The sequence below is a fragment of the Thermobia domestica genome, chromosome 5 (genome assembly GCF_964235325.1).
Source record: "Thermobia domestica chromosome 5, izTheDome1.hap1.1, whole genome shotgun sequence".
NCBI classification, from domain to species: domain Eukaryota; kingdom Metazoa; phylum Arthropoda; class Insecta; order Zygentoma; family Lepismatidae; genus Thermobia; species Thermobia domestica.
In genome coordinates, this window is record NC_137458.1 from 277,322,819 (window position 1) to 277,342,432 (window position 19,614).

Consider the following 19,614-nt stretch of genomic DNA (forward strand, 5'->3'; position numbering starts at 1 on the left):
ATTAATATGTATTGGACTGGAGAGTAATTCTTATAACAGTAATCGCATAGGGAAAGGACTAGTGCTTGGAGTGAAATTAAATTGGGGAGAATGAAAAAGTTGCAAGTTTGGCTTTTTTGTTTCTGATTATTTGTCTTTTGAGGTAGAAATAGCATTTATGAAATCGCTTAAATGTTAATGAATTAGTGTTACGCAAATTGTTTGGAGAAAAATTGATGGTGATAGTGGTGACTTCTATTCAATAATCATTGTATAAGCTATTGATTTTCTTCCTAAAATTTATTTGTTTTAGTAACTCATACGCAATACGTTACATCCTTTCAAAATTACTACAAAACAATGCGTCATTTCACATTATATTGCGTCATCACGTGAAACATGACAGCAAGTACATCCCACGAACTGGACATCCGCCATTTCTCGTCATATTACGTCATCATCACATAAAATTCTCCATCCCACCCTTTCTTCTCACCTCGTTACTTCTTTTTCTACTTCTATGTGCATTTCGTGAAGTAAATATTACAAAGTCAGCATTATATGACTCCAACATCCGGTTTCTGGAAGGATATAATATCTCTACTGTAGTTGATGTACCTGTTTACAAAACTTAGAGTACACTGTGGGAAAATTTTGAGATAAAGCAATAAATATGAACGATGAATATATAGAACACGTAAAAATGTTTACAACCTTAACGCAAGAAACTTTTATTATGTCCTAGTGCTAAACTTAATTATATATTATAAGTTTAAAACATTTTACAATAAAGCACAATAGAAGCTTTCTACGCATGTACAGCCACTGGTGTTCAAAGCGAGGTAGAAACAATAACAGTGGTTGTTGCTTGTGCAACGTCAAGCGATGTGTTCGCGGGGATAGCTGTGATCACACCGGCATCACAGAGGAAGGCGTAAAGTACTAGCGTGATCCTATGTAATGATAGTGCTGTGGAACAGAAAAGGATGTACTTGATAGTGACAAATTGATGTTGTGGCTCAGAAGACGTAGCTAAAAGTGACTGCAAGTGGTGCTGTAGAACAGAAGAATTTATGGTTAGAAGTGACTGCAATTGGGTCTGTGGGAAAGAAGACATGACTAAATGTGATCGCAAGTGGTGCTGTAGAAGTAAAGACGTGGCTAAAAGTGACCGAAAGTAGTACTGTAAGACTGAAGATGTACTTAAAAGTGATCGCAATTTGTGCCGTGGAACAGAAGAGGATGTGGTTGTGGAACAAGTAAATACGTGGTTATTGCTGGTTTGTAGAACAAATGTACGCGGGTGTAATGTGTACACTCAACCAGAATTAGCTGATATGCATTTAACATACAGGTTGGCGAATGGTAATGTACGAGAAGCACGGCGACTGAAGCAGTAGAGATACCTCGGACGACATTGTCCAGATAAAATAACATTTGAGTCTATTTATTGCCGCATTCGTGAACATAGTTTTGCACCCCTTGCTACTGGAAAGAGGGGCAGACTAAGAAGGACGACCCCAGGGGTTGAAGAGAGGATTCGGATGCTGTACGAGAAAATCCTGTGTGTAGCATAAGAGCATTAGGTTGGGACTAAGTGTAACCACATGGAGATATGTCATGTCTGTCGTCGAGCGAACTTCTATCCTAACACCTACAGCGAGTCCACACTTTGTCAGCAGCTGTTTATCTGTTGTGAGTACACTTTTCTCAGTGATACCTCCAGCAGTGTGCTGTTAATCCCCTTTTCCAATCTTGCACATAGTTCAGAGAGGAGGAACAGTTCATATGAGAAAGCATCTTCAATTACCATAATGTACATGTGTGGACGGATAATAATCATCATACAATTAATTCCAGGAGACACGAACAACAGTTTGCGCTCAACGTGTGGTGCGGGATTATCAGTAACATTTTACTAGGCTCGTACATACTCCTACAGGCTTACGGGAAATAACCATCAAGAATTTCTGGAAATCCAAGTTTCAGCTGTAGTGGATAACTTGCCTTTGCATTTTATGCATGACAAGGCGCCCTCTTATTTCAGTGTTACAACGCGCCAGTATCTAAATGCATTACTTCTTGCTCGATAGATTGGGGTGGAGGAGCAGTTGCTTGGCCTCCAGATTCACCAGATCTTAACCCCTGGATCTGTGGGGGCAAAAGGCTTTAGTCTAGGAATCTGGTATGAATACTGTGGAAACACTCAACGCAGCTTGCCAGTGAATATGGAATACTACTGGAACTTGGGAATACATTCGCGTCTCTATGCGATGACGTGTTGAAGCTTGCATTCATGCAAGAGGCCCTTATGAACATTTATTGTAAGGCACTATCTAATGGTATTTGAAACATGTGCACCATCACTTTACTGTAAATGGTTGTAGCTCCTGCATGATGTTTTTTAATGATCTTTGATTATGTCTGATGTATCTACGTCATTGCATTCATGGGTGTGCTTTTGTCTCTGTGCATTGATAGCAGCATTGGGACTTTATGACAGGAAAACAAATATACAAATATTTGTTCATGATTTTTAAGTTTTTGCTTCTGCTTCTTCTACAACTCAGCGCAATGGGCACAAATGTGGTTTCATTGGAATCTCTAGTCCATATTCTTTCCACTGATGTATCAGTCAAGATTCCTGATTCTGGTCATACTTTGTCATATTCATCAATACCCGGCCCAGGGTCAGGCAGGTAATGGTTGTAGCTCCGTAACAATGCATTTTCGGATATATGGCCATATGAACATTTTTATTTGTCCCCACCCATACAGAATCCACTCTTGAAGTTTGGTTATGCATATTTGTTACACCCTGTATATATGGATTAGTATTAGTTACATATTCGTTGTATCACAGAAGGTTAAACGTGAATTACGAAAGTCCATAGTAATGATTTCTTTGTTTTAGCAGTCGCAACAATAAACATATCAGAAAAGTTACAACAGGTAGTCAATCATGACTAGAAATTCAGGACTTGATAAAACGTATATTCCAGCGTTTCCCAACCGGTGTGCCGCGGCACATTGGTGTGCTGTGAATGGGTCGCTGGTGTGCCGCGAGAAATCGAAACAAAATTATTAATTTTATAGCAATCAAATTGCAAAACGTAGGAAAAAATGTATATTTGTATATCACATTAGTGTGAACCTCTACTACGAATCTACAGTTTTAAGTTTCATACCGTATTACTGTTCTGTACATTTCTAATGTTGAAAAAAGTATTTCTTATTATTGTTATGACCATTATTGCCTCTTTATTATTGCAGATTCTTTCGTAACTTGAAAATTTAAAATATCACTCAATCCTTTCGACAAATTACCTACATTTGTGTTTTAAAAGTAAAAGAGATTTGTTTGTTCGTTCGTTATTTAGTGATCTTCCTTCCTAGTAAAAGGCTGGATACAGTTTTTAAAAAGAAAGCGTATTTTTAAAAACCTGAGTCCAATATTTCATTGCAATTTTTTTCTATTTTTAAATTAGAATGAAAAATAAGCATAATGATTTACCACGAAAAAAAAAACAGTGATCGAGCTTTCTTCTCTGTGAGAAGGAGATCAATAATCACAGAAAAATACCATTGTGTTTTATACTTACAAATAATAATATCTATAAGTGTGCCACGAGAATCCAACTAACATTCGTAGTGTGCCGCAAGTTGAAAAAGGTTGGGAAACGCTGGTATATTCATTTAAAATGAGAGAAACAAATATAAATGTAAATATTACAAAGTATTTACCAAGTAATACATTGATTATGATTGCAACAGCTAATCCATGTCCTGAGGTAGTGACGAACGCGCTTATAATATAAGCAGCAGGGCACATACTGTAACCATAAAGGTATAAAAATAAAATAAAAATACCTGAAATGAAAAGAAATTAATTTACATTAGAAAATTGAAATAAAAGATGCAGTCACAGTACGAAAATTATGTTACTGTTATGTTCTCTTGTTGGCAGTTTCAGAATACAGAGAGCAATATGAAGTACAGAATATAAAACATTCTATTCATATTGTAATCTAAGTTTTCCCAAAGGTATATTAAAAAATTTTAGAAAAATTATTATTATTATTATTATTTACCATGAAGCTTTAATAATAAGTAGTCAATCCTACAACGGACGGCAGTAATAATGCTAAATTCTGACCTAAGCTAACGTTAAAAGTATGCTACAATGTGTGTAGATGTTCAGTAAGGTATGTCGTCAGTCAGAAAAAAAAAAAGACACTGCAATAATCTAATAAACCGTACAATTCGAACTTCTACAAAGATCCTGCTCAAAAAGCCTAGTGTATTAACTAGTGGTGGGCACAAAAACAGGTTTCTCGGTTTTCGGTTTTTAGAAATTTTCAAAAAACCGGTTTCGATTTTCTCCAAAACCAGTTCGGTTGTCACCGAAACCGGTTATCGGTTTTCTCCAAAAACAAACGGTTTTTCACCGGATTCGGTTTCAGTTTTCTTCAAAACCGGTTCCGTTTTTTTTTTTTACAAAATTTGTTCTATTTCTGACCAGAATAGTGTTTCGTTGTTCTCCGGAAACCGAATCCGTTTCCACAGAAATAGTTTCATGTGTTTTCTAAAAGTTTCACCGAAACGAGTTTCGATGAAAACCGAACCGGTTTTGAAGAAAACCGAAACCGGTTTCGGTAAAAAAACGAACCGGTTTTTTGGAGAAAACCGAAACCGGATTCGGTGAAAAACGAACCGGTTTTGGAGAAAACCGAAATGTCGGTTTTCAGGTTCCGTTTTTTTTAGAAACCGGTTTCTGGTTTTTAAGAACCGGTTTTTGCCCATTCATAGTATTAACGTGGTATGTTAATATGCAGTATATATTAGAAAGAAAAAGGAAGTTCCATCTTAATTTAGATTCTGAAGAAGAAACTAAAAGAAGTAGCAGTGTTACATGTAAATCACATGAAGGAGTTTTGTTTGTATGTCGTGACATTTTCTCAATTAATACTGAAACCAGAAGGAGTAGTAGATTACTATCACTTCCGGTTTTAGATGTGAAATTCGATATTGAATTACTGTTTTTCCTCTACGTGTGTTTCTCAACGTGGGGGTCGCGAAGATAAGCGGAAGAGAGAAATATAATAGTAATAATAATAATAATAACTTTAATTCCGGAAAATATTTTTAAATATTACTTTGAATTTTGTTCTGATAGGCATATTTTTATTTTTATACGTACTGTAAAGAACAACAAAAAATAGGTCTACTAAACATTTTCAACAGGTGCAGAGTTGTTTAAAAATCAATTTAAATGAAAGAGATACGATACGAAACTAATGAGAATTGCATATTGAAATACCAGAAAAAAAAAACAAATGCAACAAAATCTGTATATTGAAATACAATTAAAATTGAAAGTAATGAGAAACTTGAGCATGGTGTGATTTCACGAGGGCGACGATGTTCGATTCAATCTTCGTGACGCACATTATCAAGTTATTTAAAATACTCGATTACTTTTTAACAACAATGAATCTTTTTAACCAAAATTAGAAATCACTTCATTTTTTTTTTTTTTGGTCATATAACCCAAAATTAAGAGAGTTATGAAGTTTTAAAATTTTCAAAAGGCCTCCATTTTGAAACAGTATGATGGATCGGATTTGATATTTGTAATATGAATGGACTGACCAAATTTGGTTTTTATCTATTCGCTTTTAGGGAAGTTACTGTGTCCACTATATACAAGAAGTGGATTCTATTATTATAGAAATAGATGAATATCGTGGGTTCTTCGCAAAAGATATATTAAAAATCCGGCTTATTACAAATCAGAAATTATAAGGGCATCACTGGCAAGAGGGTGTGATAAAATGGGGGTCGTGATAGGAATTAGGTTGAGAACCGCTGATCCATAGCGATCATATAAAACCGAGAATGGTTGATATCTGTCCCTTCCGGTATGCATAGAGGATTAGGAGTGAATATGGTACCTATTCGTAGAACGCTAAATCATTTTTTTTAAATAATTTCTCCCCATCTCTTATCGTTTTGCTCAACATAAATCAATTGGAACTGACAATTGTAATGAATTTTTATCATTTCCGTTAACATGAAAAGAAATATTAACTTTTCTTTTAACTGAATATGCGGTTATTTTACTGACAACTCATACTTTTTGGCATTTAATTGAAAAAAAAAATACCCAAAAAGAAGTGGGAGAAGGGAAAAGAAAAAAAAATAATTTTACATAATTTTGTGTACAGTTAGCATTTTATTCACCGAAAGAAATGTATAGCTTGAAATTTCTACTCTACCATGCAGACTGCCCAAGGAATCCTATGAAAGAAACTGAAGAAAATAATTTCCACACAACAACTTCTCACTAAATTTGTGCTAGTTTTAGTTTTGAAACACATGTTAGAACAGCTCGTAACTTGATCGTATAACTGATACATAAGCCGAAGAGTCTTGCCCATTTCTCGTAACTTCTGTGTGCATACTACTTTTCTTTCCCTTCTTAATTTTAGAAGATAAAACTAGCAAAGTTTGTAGTGAAATAACGAGTAAGCAAAAAATATATAGCTAAGCATTGTAAACTGTTTCAAATCAAAGTAGATATGAGTTTGCAGGCCTATTGAAGTGAAATAAAATATATAAAATGCCATAGGCAATGTCTTTAGGATCTCTCCTCCTCACCGTTCAACGGCTCACGTACGTTTGTCTTCTATAGCAGCTAGTTAACATCATATTATCTCAATCCACTAAATTTCAATTGCACTCATGATATGTGCTCTTGAAAATTATCGCTTACTTCTTCTCTACATTGTTAATTCTCTAAATTATGAACAGTACTTCACTTAACGTGAAAAATTACCATCCATCTTCATGTTGGCAAGTGCACCCTTTTTACAGAGACTTGGAGTAGCGAGCCGTCTCAGCCGTTTTCTTCCTTCTAGTTACGTTCAAATTAGGCTAATGTGAAACATACCTACAGACTATACTTCTATAGCAGTGGTTCTCAACCAATGTATTGCGACACATTGATGTGTACCGCAGTCCCCTAAGATGTGTCGCGAAATTTTAGAATTTAAAAATCATAAAGAATTTAATAAAAATTAGTTAAAAATAAGACAGACTACCAGTCAACACCTCCAGCGGTAGCAATAATGCTCAGTGCTATATAGAGTCCTAACAAATATTAACAGGTTTCACTATTATAATAGATATTATTATCATTACCGTTAATAATAATAATAATAATAATAATAATAATGAGATGTCCTGGACTTTAAGTAAATTGTGTAGTCAGTCGGAAAAGGTTAAGAACTACTGTTTTAGAGCCTTAGTGCGTCTAAGTATGCAGAATTAAATATAACAATGATCAGCATACAAATACATTTCAAATAATAGAAGAAAACTAACATAGAATATAAGAACTGAAATAATATTGTCTTCCCAAAGAAACATAAAGCAAAATTAGCAAACGGTGGAGATCCTTCTGCTGCTTTCATACACCAACAAATAAGAATGCTTTCAAGCTCTCAACAGAGGGAATACATGTGGAGTTACGAAAGGAAAAAAATAATAAGGTGGAATAATGCTTTTAGATCACTAAAAGAAAATAATCGTGCCAAGTAGGTAGACACATAAGAGTTAAGGATATCATAGAAATTTAATTAATTTGTTATAATGTCGTGAAAACTGGAGCAGAATTAAATTTCATTTCGTTGACTTAGTTAAGCCATTTTTTTTTATGCTTATGTATTAGTCTGTATTAGGATGATGTTTTTATCAAGTCCTGAGAGTTGGTCGATTAGGAGATCGTGGGCACGTCAGCAACAAGCTATTCGTCCCGTCATAGTCTTGAGAACTTTCAAAAAGCATTTCTTTAAACAATATGTTTTATTGAAGATAACGAAGTTAACCCATTGTTCCTGATCTAATGTAAACAAAAGCACTGTGAAACTTTGGATGCAGTCATTTAATATCTATATAATGTGTATAGAATTCAAAACACGGAGATTATATGAAAGAGTCCTTTGAATCTAAAAATGAACATCAGTTGAATGACTATATCCTTCCAAGCAGTTGTCCATTAGGCATCCACTAAACGTCAGTATGTTGTACGGATATTAGTTTACTTTCAAAAGGCATTCCGCCCTGGCGTATCATGATAGAAAAGTGCGTATAAAGAATGTATCATCGTTTAAGAAGAAAGAAGCAACAATCAGTTAATTAATAATATATCTTGCTACATATAAAATACATTAAAAAAAAAGAACTTGCAGCACAGTAAGAGCTGTCAATTATATTAGCAATGAATAACGTATCTTTTAGCTCCACAACAGTTCGTTGTTCTCTATTAAAAAAAAGACATGAAAATTTACCCTCTAACATACAATTTTGTTCAGCTCGATATGATATACGAGGGTCATCCAGAAAATAAAGACCGTTTAGTTATACAAAATAGAAAACACATTTTTTATTGGAAAAAACAATTGTGTTACATACCTGAGGCTTCTTTTACTTCTCTGCATAACCACCACCTTCATTTAAACATTTGTTGTATCTGGTCATGAGCTTCAGAATTTCCATATTATACTTTTCTGCTGCCAGTTTATTAAGCCCGGTGGTGAATGCATTTTCCAACTCTTTATCGCTTCCGAAACGTTTACCGCCCAAAAATTCTTTCAGCTTACCCCATCAGGAAGTCGCGGTCGGAAAGAGGGATTGCCGCCGAAGGCAGCCGACACCCGTCCGCGGCAGCACGACGATCTACTTGTTCAAAGTTGCCGACCTTTTGCCGAGGCGGCAAGCGGTCGAAAAATCGTGAAATAAAATGCCCTTTGCCGACTCTTTGCCAACTGTTGCCCACCGTCAGAGTCGGCAAAACAGTCGGTAAGGCCTCTTTCCGACCCTCTGCCGGCCTCTTTTCGACGGCGGTGCCGGCGCATTTAATGCTGATTTCCGGCTGTTTGTCGACTGCTCGGCAAGGCAACTATTCGTCGCGGTCGAAAATCGCGCGGAAAGACGCCGGTGCCCGGCGCCGGCAATCCGACTGCGGCATCTGTTCGGCATGGACAAATTGTCCGACTGTAGGCAGCAGGGTCCTGATGGGTTAGCGAAAAGATGGAAATTGCTAGGCGCAAGATTCAGACTATAAGGTGTATGATCAAAAAGTTTCCATCCAAATGAGCGAACGGTCTTTTGTTTAAATGCAGTGACCAGCTGGCTTAATGAAGAGGCGGCAAAAGAGTATAACATGGGGATTCTAAAGCTCGTGAACAGATACGATAAATGTTTAAATGAAGGTGGTGATTATGCAGAGAAGTGAAGGAGTTTATTTATTTATTTAACAATCACCAGATACAGATCAGAGGCCATTTTACACTGGATATCCAACAACAACAATAACAATAGAAAGGATTTGGGAAGGTATCGGCCAGGGCCTGTTTAGTAGGTACCATCCCGGAATTTGCCTGGTAGGACTGAGGGAAACCCTGGAAAACCTGTCAGGATGGTCGGCAGCGGGATTCGAACCCATGACCTCCCGAATGCGAAACCAACGCTCTACCACTTGAGTTACTTCGCTCGGTAGAGAAATGAAGGAAGCTTCAGGTACGTAACAGATGTTTTTTTTTTCAATAAATATTGTTTTTCATTTTGTATAACTAAATGGTCTATTTTCTGGATGACCCTCGTATATAGACTCTATGTGATATATATATTTGTACAATATTTTAGTAGACTATATCTCATGAACCATACAATGTACTGTCATATTACTATCATCATAATAAAGAGCTTAATGAAGCTATGTTTTAGTATCACCTCAATAAGTGACGTGGTTCTCTTAAAACATAAATTTCTAGATTTACAGATTAATGTTTTTTTTTTTCGTAAACTACGTATGTGCTTTTACACTAACGCATATCAGTTTGGTCAGCGCGATGAGATCAATCATTTGGTATATTCCTCATTTTTGAACTTTCTTTTTGTTAAACGCTAATGAAAAGGCAGAATTTAACTATATTTACCAAGTTTTCCTTCGAATATTCCTTTAGTATCAAGTAACTTCGCAATTAGACTAACAGGTATAACAGTTCCCAGCATGTAAGCAATTGTGTCCCAGAAAAAGCACGTAAACCAATAAAGAAGAGGACTAAGTCCAGTCATCAGTTGTAGCTGTTTCAGTCCTGATTCTCTTTCATGAATTGGAAAAGGGAAAAATATGCTGGTAGACACAACCAATGGTGGAATTAACAACATAATCATCAGATAACTAGGAAAACGCAAAATCAAAGACACAAAAGTGCCAGGCTGGAAAAGAAACAAGAAAAATATTTTATTATTATTATTATTATTATTATTATTATTATTATTATTATTATTATTATTATTATTATTATTATTATTATTATTATTATTATTATTATTATTATTAAAAGAAACAAAACAAAAAAAATCATACAAATATCTCGCTACTAAGAGCTTTCAAATGGGCTAAATGAACTTTCTGCAAATACTCAAAGAAACTGAGGTCAACTGGAGAAACCGAAGGCTCATTTCCAACCTGTACATAGGACAGCGAGTCAAGTTGCGCTTGAATGAAGGAGAAACCAAGAGTATGGAGATTGGAAGAGGAGTCAGACAAGGATGTAGTATGTCGCCCCAATTATTTACAGTGAATGTTTAATGAAGGAAGCATTAATGGGAATTAGACTTCAAGATTGGAGGGCAGATCATTAACAAGATCAGGTATGCAGATAGCTAGACTACAGAGAAACCGAAGAAAGACTACAAGAGATGATTGACAAAAAAGTTGACACTGGGAAACTATATGGAATGGAAATCAACATCGAAAAATCGAAAGTCATGAAAATATCTCGTGGAAATGAGCCCTTATTTCTACGGGTCAGAGTAGAACAAAGAGTACTTGAAGAGGTCGATCATTTTAAGTATCTGGGAAGTATTTTGACAAAAGACGCTTACTGCATCAAAGAGATCAGGTCAAGAATTGCCATAGCCAAAGAAACATTCAACAAGAAAAGGTCACTCTTAACTAGCAGCCTTAATATTGGACTAAGAAAGAAATTGGTTAAGTGCTATATCACCTGTTTATTTCAAGAACGACTTAAGTCAAAAATCGCCCTGGGTATTGACTTATGGGTAGAAAATAAAAACTAATCTTGATGTCTACCTCTGGTAAAAATTCCAAAACTGGGCGCTAGAGAGCACTTTGTGTCGTTCTTGCGCCCATTTGTTTTCATTGTGTTCCGCAACTTTAAACGCTTCTCCTGAAAAGTTATGAATTTTGAGTTATGTGGTTCTTGAAATAAACAGGCGATATATGGAGTATTGGACTTTATGATTCAGAGTAGGGTTGCGCACGAGACGAGTCGAGACAGGATTTTCCTGACAAAATTCGAGTCGAGACACGGCTCTTCCAATAGAGAAATATATATTTTTTCGAGTCGAGACATCACTTTTACAACACATTTTCGAGACGAGACAGCCACAAATCTTGTCTCGTGCGCATCTCTAATTCAGAGACTTGGATATTACGAAAGTTAGAGAAGAAATGTTTAGAGAGTTTCGAAATGTGGTGTTGGACTAAGATGGAGAAGATAAAATGGACAGAAAGAATAACAAACGAAGATATTTTGATACGGATAGGATGAAAGAGGACGACTAGCCACCATCCTTCGTAAAAAGGACAATTGGATTGGGCATATCTTGCGAATAAATGGTCTTCTTCATCCACCATAGAAGGAAAGATGAAAGGAAAGCGAGGAATAGGAAAAAGAAGTACACAAGTGATTGATGATTTGAAATATACAAGAAAATACGGGAAATTAAAAGAGGAAGCTGAAAAATCGAGAAACGTGGAACAAACATTTCCAGGCTCAAAATTAAAATTAAGGAAAAAGAAAAAAAAATAATTAGTCCCAGGACCTGTCAAAAGCCAGAATACTTAATAATAATAATAATAATAAATGAACCTCATTATGTACACTCATGTCCAAAATTATTGTCGCATATCTATAACTGTCTTCTTGTAAGAATATAATTTGATAATGATTTTGTAGAGTACTTTTAATACTGATACTATGTGTATAATCGGGAAATGTATATTTGTGGTAAATTTCATTGAAAAAGAATTATAAATACGAAAATTAGCACGAATAAAACAAAATGTTGCTAAATGTACAAGAAAGTCTTGTTTTTGTTTTATTGTTCTTATTTATTGTTCTTTTGACATGAAATTTGCCACATACGTTTCTTTGCTGAATATACACATACTAACATTGTAAGAAATACCAGGCGATTTTGTTGTCAAATTATATTCCTACAACAACATAATTATAGACATGCGACAATAATTTTGGACATGTATGTACAACGCTGAAACAACTTGGGAGATCATGTCGCCAGTAAAAAGTATTCACGCTTGGATAAATTTCTAATTGCGCTTTTTATACTTACTTGAGAATGTTGAATACAATAAAACTATTTCCAAACATATCCGTCTACGGAGTCACGAAGAAAAATATCTCACAGTTGTAATATTTATATTTATTTATATCCCAAATTTGAGATCACTTTTATTCTCATAATACAGAGTGTTTCAAAAGAATATTTGGGATGTTAAGCTTTGTAGTATTTACGAAGGCTGTACAGAAAGTAAGAGACGTTTCGAAATACAGTACAACCCCTCAAATCCGAACTAATTGGGGCTGAAGCCTGTTCGAATTTCGGGGGCTCGGATTACCCGGGAAATAATATTACGTACTTATTTTCTAATCTTCGACAGTTAAAGACAACTGACTTCAAGTGAAAAATCAGTGTTTGTTTAATCTTGTGTTGTAATTTTTCGTGTGAATCGTAATCCAGTTAACCTAAAATGATTTCATTGTTTTGGATTTTTTGAAATACGTAAGTAGACGTAAACTATTTCCTATTTTATCTAAACTTAACTGTATTTTATAACGTTTTGAATAAGCATTAAGTCCAAAAATGTTAAAACCTTAAAAAAACTAAATTTGTGTGATTAAATCTATTTTTTTTTCATTTTCCAGCTGCAGTTAATTTTTTCCTGAGAACGTGTTCGGATTTGCCGGGTTTTCGGATTTCCGAGGTTCGGATTTGAGGGGTTGTACTGTAAAAAAAAAGTAACAGAATGAACAAATCAAACTGTATTAGATACATTTGAAAGGTACACTTTTAAGCTATTTTTCCACATAATTGCCATGCAAATTAAGGCACTTATCATACCGTGGCATAAATTTTTCAATACCGTCGCCGTAGAAATCTGTTGCTTGCGATTTGTGATAACTAAGCTTTTCCACCAGAATTTCATGCTCCAAACTTCGTGAAATGCGGGGAAAATGTTTCACGGAGGTCCATAATCGTTAAACGATGATTTGCACGAATTTTGTCCGCGATTTGCCTCTCCAGTTCATCAGAAACAAGGCTAGGTCTACCACTGCAGTCCTCATCGTGAACATTGGAACGGCCATAATGCACCATTGCCTCACTCGACCTTTACTCATTATTCCATGTCCGTAAACTTCATACGGTTGGCGATGGATTTCAACTAGCTTGTGGTTTTTTGTCAACAGAAACTAATTACAGAACACACCTCACAAGAGGTGGATTGCAGCGCCCATCGTAACACATCACAGAAAGCACAGTAAGAGTGTCAGAGTCCTCACTACCACAACTGGATGCGTACTGAGTGTGGCAACGTTCTGACACCAAGATGGATATTCTAGCCCTGCCCACTATGCTATAGGCCAAAACGTCTGGTACTTTCTAGACAGCTCTTGTATTACAATTATAAATAATACATTAAATGGAAGAAAAACTCAAATAATTTTGTACGCACGCATGCGCATACACTGTTTCTTCTGTCTGCCGTTAGAAAGAGCTAGTAGCAAAGATGGTGACTTGTTGCTGCATGACGATGAAAATTTTCTGGATCCTGTCATCTTCAGTGATGAATCGACATTTCACCTAAGTGGTAATGTGAACACTCATAATGTTCGCATCTGGAGTCAGCAAATCTCCACGAGATGGTACAGTTGCAATGAGATTTCTCTAAATTGAATCTGTTTTGTGCCATATCCCAGCAGAAAGTTTATGCGCCTTGTTTCACATGACCTACGCGTTCACCAGATAAGACGGTATGCGATTTTTACCTTTGGAGATTCATAAAGGATCATGTGTATGTGCCTCCACTACCAGCTGACCTACCCGATGTAAGAAAGAGAATTGAAGCAGTTGTTACAACAATTACTCCAAACACACTCATCAAGGTTTGGGAAGAACAAGCCTATCGACTCAATGTATGCTGTATGACGAATGGTGCACACATTGAACATTTGTAGCAAAAACTGTTTGAGTTGTTCTTTCATTTGATACATTATTTTAAATTGTACGTTAAATGTAATAAATATTACGAAGCCTTAATCCCGATATTCATTTTGAAACACCGTGTAGTACAAGAAGCACAATTAGAAATGTATCTATTATTTATTTATTTATTTATTTGCGTTCAAGAGACCACAGTATTGTACATTTGTGCATACTTTATAGAACATATCAAATCCTATTATTATCTATATAATAAACTACTACTATAGTTCCTTATACATTACATTAGTCTTACAACATGATACATAGAAATACCATACCTTATCTATTCATCTAAATGGTTTTATTCATAGTGCGATAATCTGTAGGTTTTTTTCTTTACATTTGCTATCTTCATTTAGTATTTAAGAAACGCGTATTGAAGACATTTGATTATAATAATATATACAAGCTTGGATACTTTTATCATTGGCATAAGCGATATTTTAAAATGCCAACCTACTTTTTTTCAATGTATACTGAAAAGTTGTGTAGTAAAATCCGCGCACTCGAACAGTGAGACTGAAATTTCAGTTTGATATCTGAAAGTCATTTCTACAATTAAATTCAATAATTTTAGTTCAATTTCATTCAATAGCGTTTGGAAATGGAGTTAAGAAACTTGTGTTTTAGCTATATTCTGTCTAATTTTGTATGCTTGTACACATTTGGAATTTCCAATGTACTCTTGTAATTTGAACTATGTATATAGAAATGTTTCTTTCAATAAATTTCAAATATTTCATTATCTTACCGGGTACGGTAGCCTTTTATCGGAAATAATCATCATCCTTACAGTTTCAACCAATCGATTTAAAATTGTGAAAGGGATTATCATGATAAGAGGAAGAAGTATCTAAAATGAAAATAATAATAGTATTTAAATATTGCAAGTGCTACGAACAACTTACAAAATATATACATACATACACACTACTGCATTTATGAAAACATTAAGAAATATATAAATATTGGTAGTTTGCTTGCCCAGCTACCACTACCGAATGTACTACTTTTGTTTTAATAAATACAAATATAACCTTTCATAAAAATCTTTCGTATGCTAGATTGAAATTTATTGAGGTTGCACACATGCTTGTAGAATTACCTAAATATCTATTATTCATTTTAATAGACTATTTCCCTTTCTTTAGATAATATTTTGAGTTCTTTCACTCGTTTTTAGATAAAGAGTTACAAAAATGTGACTGGAAAACTGAATTTCAAAATATTTGTGTGAGCTCAGTAACTAAAACATTTATTCATAATATTAAATTATGTATTGAGAAAAGTGTAAAAGTTGATGTCAAAAGCACAAATAGTAAATTTTGAAAGCTAAAACCATGGATAATAAAGAATTAATAATTTCTATACGATAAAGAGATAGACCTAGTCGATTAATTATAAATAACAAAAATAATACAGAATTAAATAACTTTTACAATTGATAAGAAATATAACATTAAGTATTACAGAAAGAAAATTTCTGAATGTAGAAGTAATGCAGATAGATTATGGAAAGTTATTGCTCATATTATTGATAAGAATGATAAGAAAGAAATAAAAATAAATTAATTATATACAGAAAAAGAGTTGGTAAAAATTCGATCAAAACTCTATGTTATTAGCTAACACGCACAATGAATACTTTTTAAGTGTGGGTGAAAAATTAAATAAGAAAAACACCAGGAAAACAAATTCAGACTTTAAAATAAAAGAAAGCGGTTTAATCTTTTTCACTCCCATTACTGAACAAGAAACTGAGAAATTCATAAATTAACTAAAATCAAAAACCAGCATCTGGAAGAGATGAAATAACTGTAAATGTATTAAAGAAATGTAAACAATCTATCCTTAAAGCATACAATACATATGTAATGTACATATGTAATACATATACAATACATATACAATCTAATGGGCAATAAAACAAGGTAATTGCAGTATTTTTATACCTAGATAAAGAGTTTGACACAATATCATACGAAATTCTCCTATGCAAACTAGAGAAATTTGGAATATTTGAAGTGGCGTTATCTTGGTTTAGTAACTATTATAACAGGAAACAGATTGTGCAAATTCGATATTTTCGAACTTAATTTAGAAGTATGAAGTGTGGCATTCCACAAGGAACGGTCCTAGGACCAGTTCTATTTTTAATCTCTATTAATGATTTATTTAGCAAATGAAATGAAATCTTTAAGTTTTACGTTCCACGATTATGCTGGCTATGCTAAAGTAGACGGTGACGATGAGAAATAAATGAAAAGGGTGGAATGAAGAAAGTGGGAGGAAACGGGAGAATTCCAAGAAAAAACACGCACACGGTGTTTTTCAACCACAAAGCTCACTTGACGCGAGCTGGAAACGAACCAAGGGACCATGCACCAGAGGTGAACGCTTTACTACTGAGCCACCGCAGCCCTCGATTCATGTAAAATAGGAATGGATGAGGATATACAATCTTTCGCTGATGATACTTCCTTTACTGTTACTGGCAAGACATAGGATGAAATATTTTTAAAAGCAGAATAAGAATTGGGAAAAATAAGGTTATAGCTTAGTAATAATCTGTTAGTGCTAAATTCTGATCAACTAAATATTTGACATTTTCACCTTCTTCTGTTGGACAGCCAACGTATAAATCACTAAAATTGCATATTTGTGAAACTACTCCAAAGTGTCAATGTAAAGATCTTATAATTGAAGAAAACATGAAATATTAGGAATAAACCTTGATAGGTATTTACAACAGATTTCAGATGAGAAGCGGCATGGCCTTGAGTTGGCTTTACGCGGCGTCCAATTGGCTTTGAGCGGTGTTGACAATTCGCGACAAGCAGTTCTGCACGCTGACTTCTCGCGCTACTGCGAATCTTGACAATAGCAGAGGCGCTTATTAGAAATATTGTATTAGCACATTAACTGCTCACTTTACGAAGTAGAGAAAAGAATTACGAACACATACGTGAAAACTACATCTTTTTATGATAACTGGTTGTCATGATACACGCTTTGAAAGGTTTCCATATAAAACAATTAGTAAAACGAGCGTTGAGTCCCGTCTAATTTCCAGTGGATTTTTCTTCGATTTGGAAATGGAACTCAACTTTTATTAAAGGATAATCAGGGGTGTAACCAACAGGTTGTTCTAGGGGAACATTACTTTCAGGAGGAGGAAAGCTTTTCACACATTAAAAACAGAACAAATGACCTCTTTCAGAATATGAAAGCATTTTAACTCACCATGTATACTATACACATATTATGTTTCCTCGATGCTACCTTAACAAAAGACGAATCTTAACAGTACTGAAGTTGAAAAGCGGATTGTAAGAGATAAATCAATAAGCTATTCATAAGAAAACAAATGCTGTTTCTAGCAGTCTGTTTATCCGACTTTGTGTTTATGTAGGTTAAAATACTAAAAGGAAAAAACTCGAAAAAATATCAACTCAGATATTATTATGCAATAATATAGTAGTGAGAGATCCTGGGGGGACTGAGGGAGCCAGGGCCCCTCAGTTTATTTGTAAATGTGCAATATTAGGCATAATTTGAATGCAATTTGTCTTAAAATCATCATATATGCTTTCTGCATCTGAATGCACCCCCCTCCCCCAATTTACAGAGAAATCAGCGTCCTTGTAATTAGGTACAGAAACTGTATTGATGATGTTTTCTTTTTTCTTTTTTCTTTTTTTAAAAATCTTATTTTATTATAAACGTTCCTAATTTGCATTAATTATTAAATAAGTTTACTAAACATATACTAGATGAACCTCATTTCGGGGCTGGAAATAGTTTGGAAAGTCAAGGCCCGCTTTTCCCCCGTTTCTACACCCTTGAGAATAGTAAGCGATCGAATTAAATAACAAGCCTCTGCAATTTGATTCATATATATTCGATTCCCGGCGGGAGCTCATGTGGAAGAACAGAAGGTATGGGACATTCGTAATATTGTTTTGAAATTGCCTTCATGCAAGATTCTTCCTTATTCGACAGAAGAAACGCAGTATGATTTTTTTTCTTCGTTTCAATACCTTACGTATGTGTGGCCAATTACGTACTCCTTCTTTACTCCTCTAGCAGGGACGCAAAAGCACCAGGCGTCTGAGTGGTGTCATAAATTATTGTAACCCAAAACAAACTCGACCATATCGTGTTGCTTACGAATCAGATGGATTGTTGTTGTGAGACCTACATCAAGTATAAGAGTATGTTATTACATGGAAGCAAAGGAGCTGATTGTGTGTGAAGGAACGCAACTTCTCTTCTTCTAGCATAAACAGAATTCATCAGTGTCTAGGTTGCTTTCTTTCGTGGTAGTTCATTTGTTCTCCAAAATTATGGTTGACAATGTCTTTAAGGAAACCGAGTACAAGTGCGGAATTTTCTTTAAAAAAAAAAAAAAAAAGTGCTACGAAGTGAAGCTCGAAGAATTATTTTTTGTGTTTACAATTTTTGGAACTCATAATAAAAAATTTACAAGAGTCAGATTCAGACAATGGCGAAATATTAATTGACATAGACGATAGTGAAAGTAGTGTTGAAGACGAACGTTTAGCAGTTCCACTGGAATAAGTTAATAGGTAGGTTATACAGTTGCTATATATACTTCTAGGATACACAGCCAAAATCTTTGAGTTTGCTGGAATAGTATATTTACATTGTGAATAATGTTGCCAATGTATGTGTAATAATCTCAACTAGAGGAAGAGCGAGAAGGGAAAGGGGAGTCCGAAATCCGGCAACACCGCGCGGAATATCGCACAGCATTGGCTACTGCCCGTGATGCTTTACATCTGAAAAACACAATAAAATGGAATTACATATATTCAATACCTTACTAAAGTTTTAAGAAAATTGGTATAAATTTGTCCAAAATGAAAATGAAATATTTCAGTTTAACGTTCAACGATTATGCCCTTTAGGCTAAGGGAGACGATCAATAAGGCAAGTGAATGATGGAAGAATTGGCGGAATGAGAAAGTGGGAGGAAACGGGAGTATCCCGCAAAAACTCACGGACACGATGTTGTCCACGATAAGCTTACTTAGCTGGGGATCGAACCAGACACCACGTACCAGAAGTAATCGCTCTACCACTGAGCCACCGTGCCCCCAATAAATTTGTCCAACTGCGTATGGCGTACCATGCACTTGTACAGACCACATTAAGTTATGACATATTACATTTGGGGTGATGCTTACTCTCCACACTTAAAACCAATAATTGTATGGCAAAACAACATTT

The 19,614-nt window shown here is 34.9% G+C and overlaps 1 protein-coding gene across 4 annotated transcripts in view; it reads right to left on the bottom strand.

Moving 5' to 3' along the window:
• LOC145686642 (phospholipid-transporting ATPase ABCA3-like) overlaps positions 1-19,614 on the bottom strand; it is a 274,059-nt gene that overhangs the window by 60,151 nt on the left and 194,294 nt on the right. For all 4 annotated transcript variants that reach the window (XM_081760118.1, XM_081760117.1, XM_081760120.1 and 1 more), the window contains 3 exons: positions 15,113-15,214; positions 9,981-10,263; positions 3,724-3,849 (listed from right to left, as the gene is read on the bottom strand). In XM_081760118.1, the coding sequence (XP_081616244.1) occupies positions 3,724-3,849; positions 9,981-10,263; positions 15,113-15,214 (511 nt within the window). The remainder of the gene's footprint in view (positions 1-3,723; positions 3,850-9,980; positions 10,264-15,112; positions 15,215-19,614) is intronic.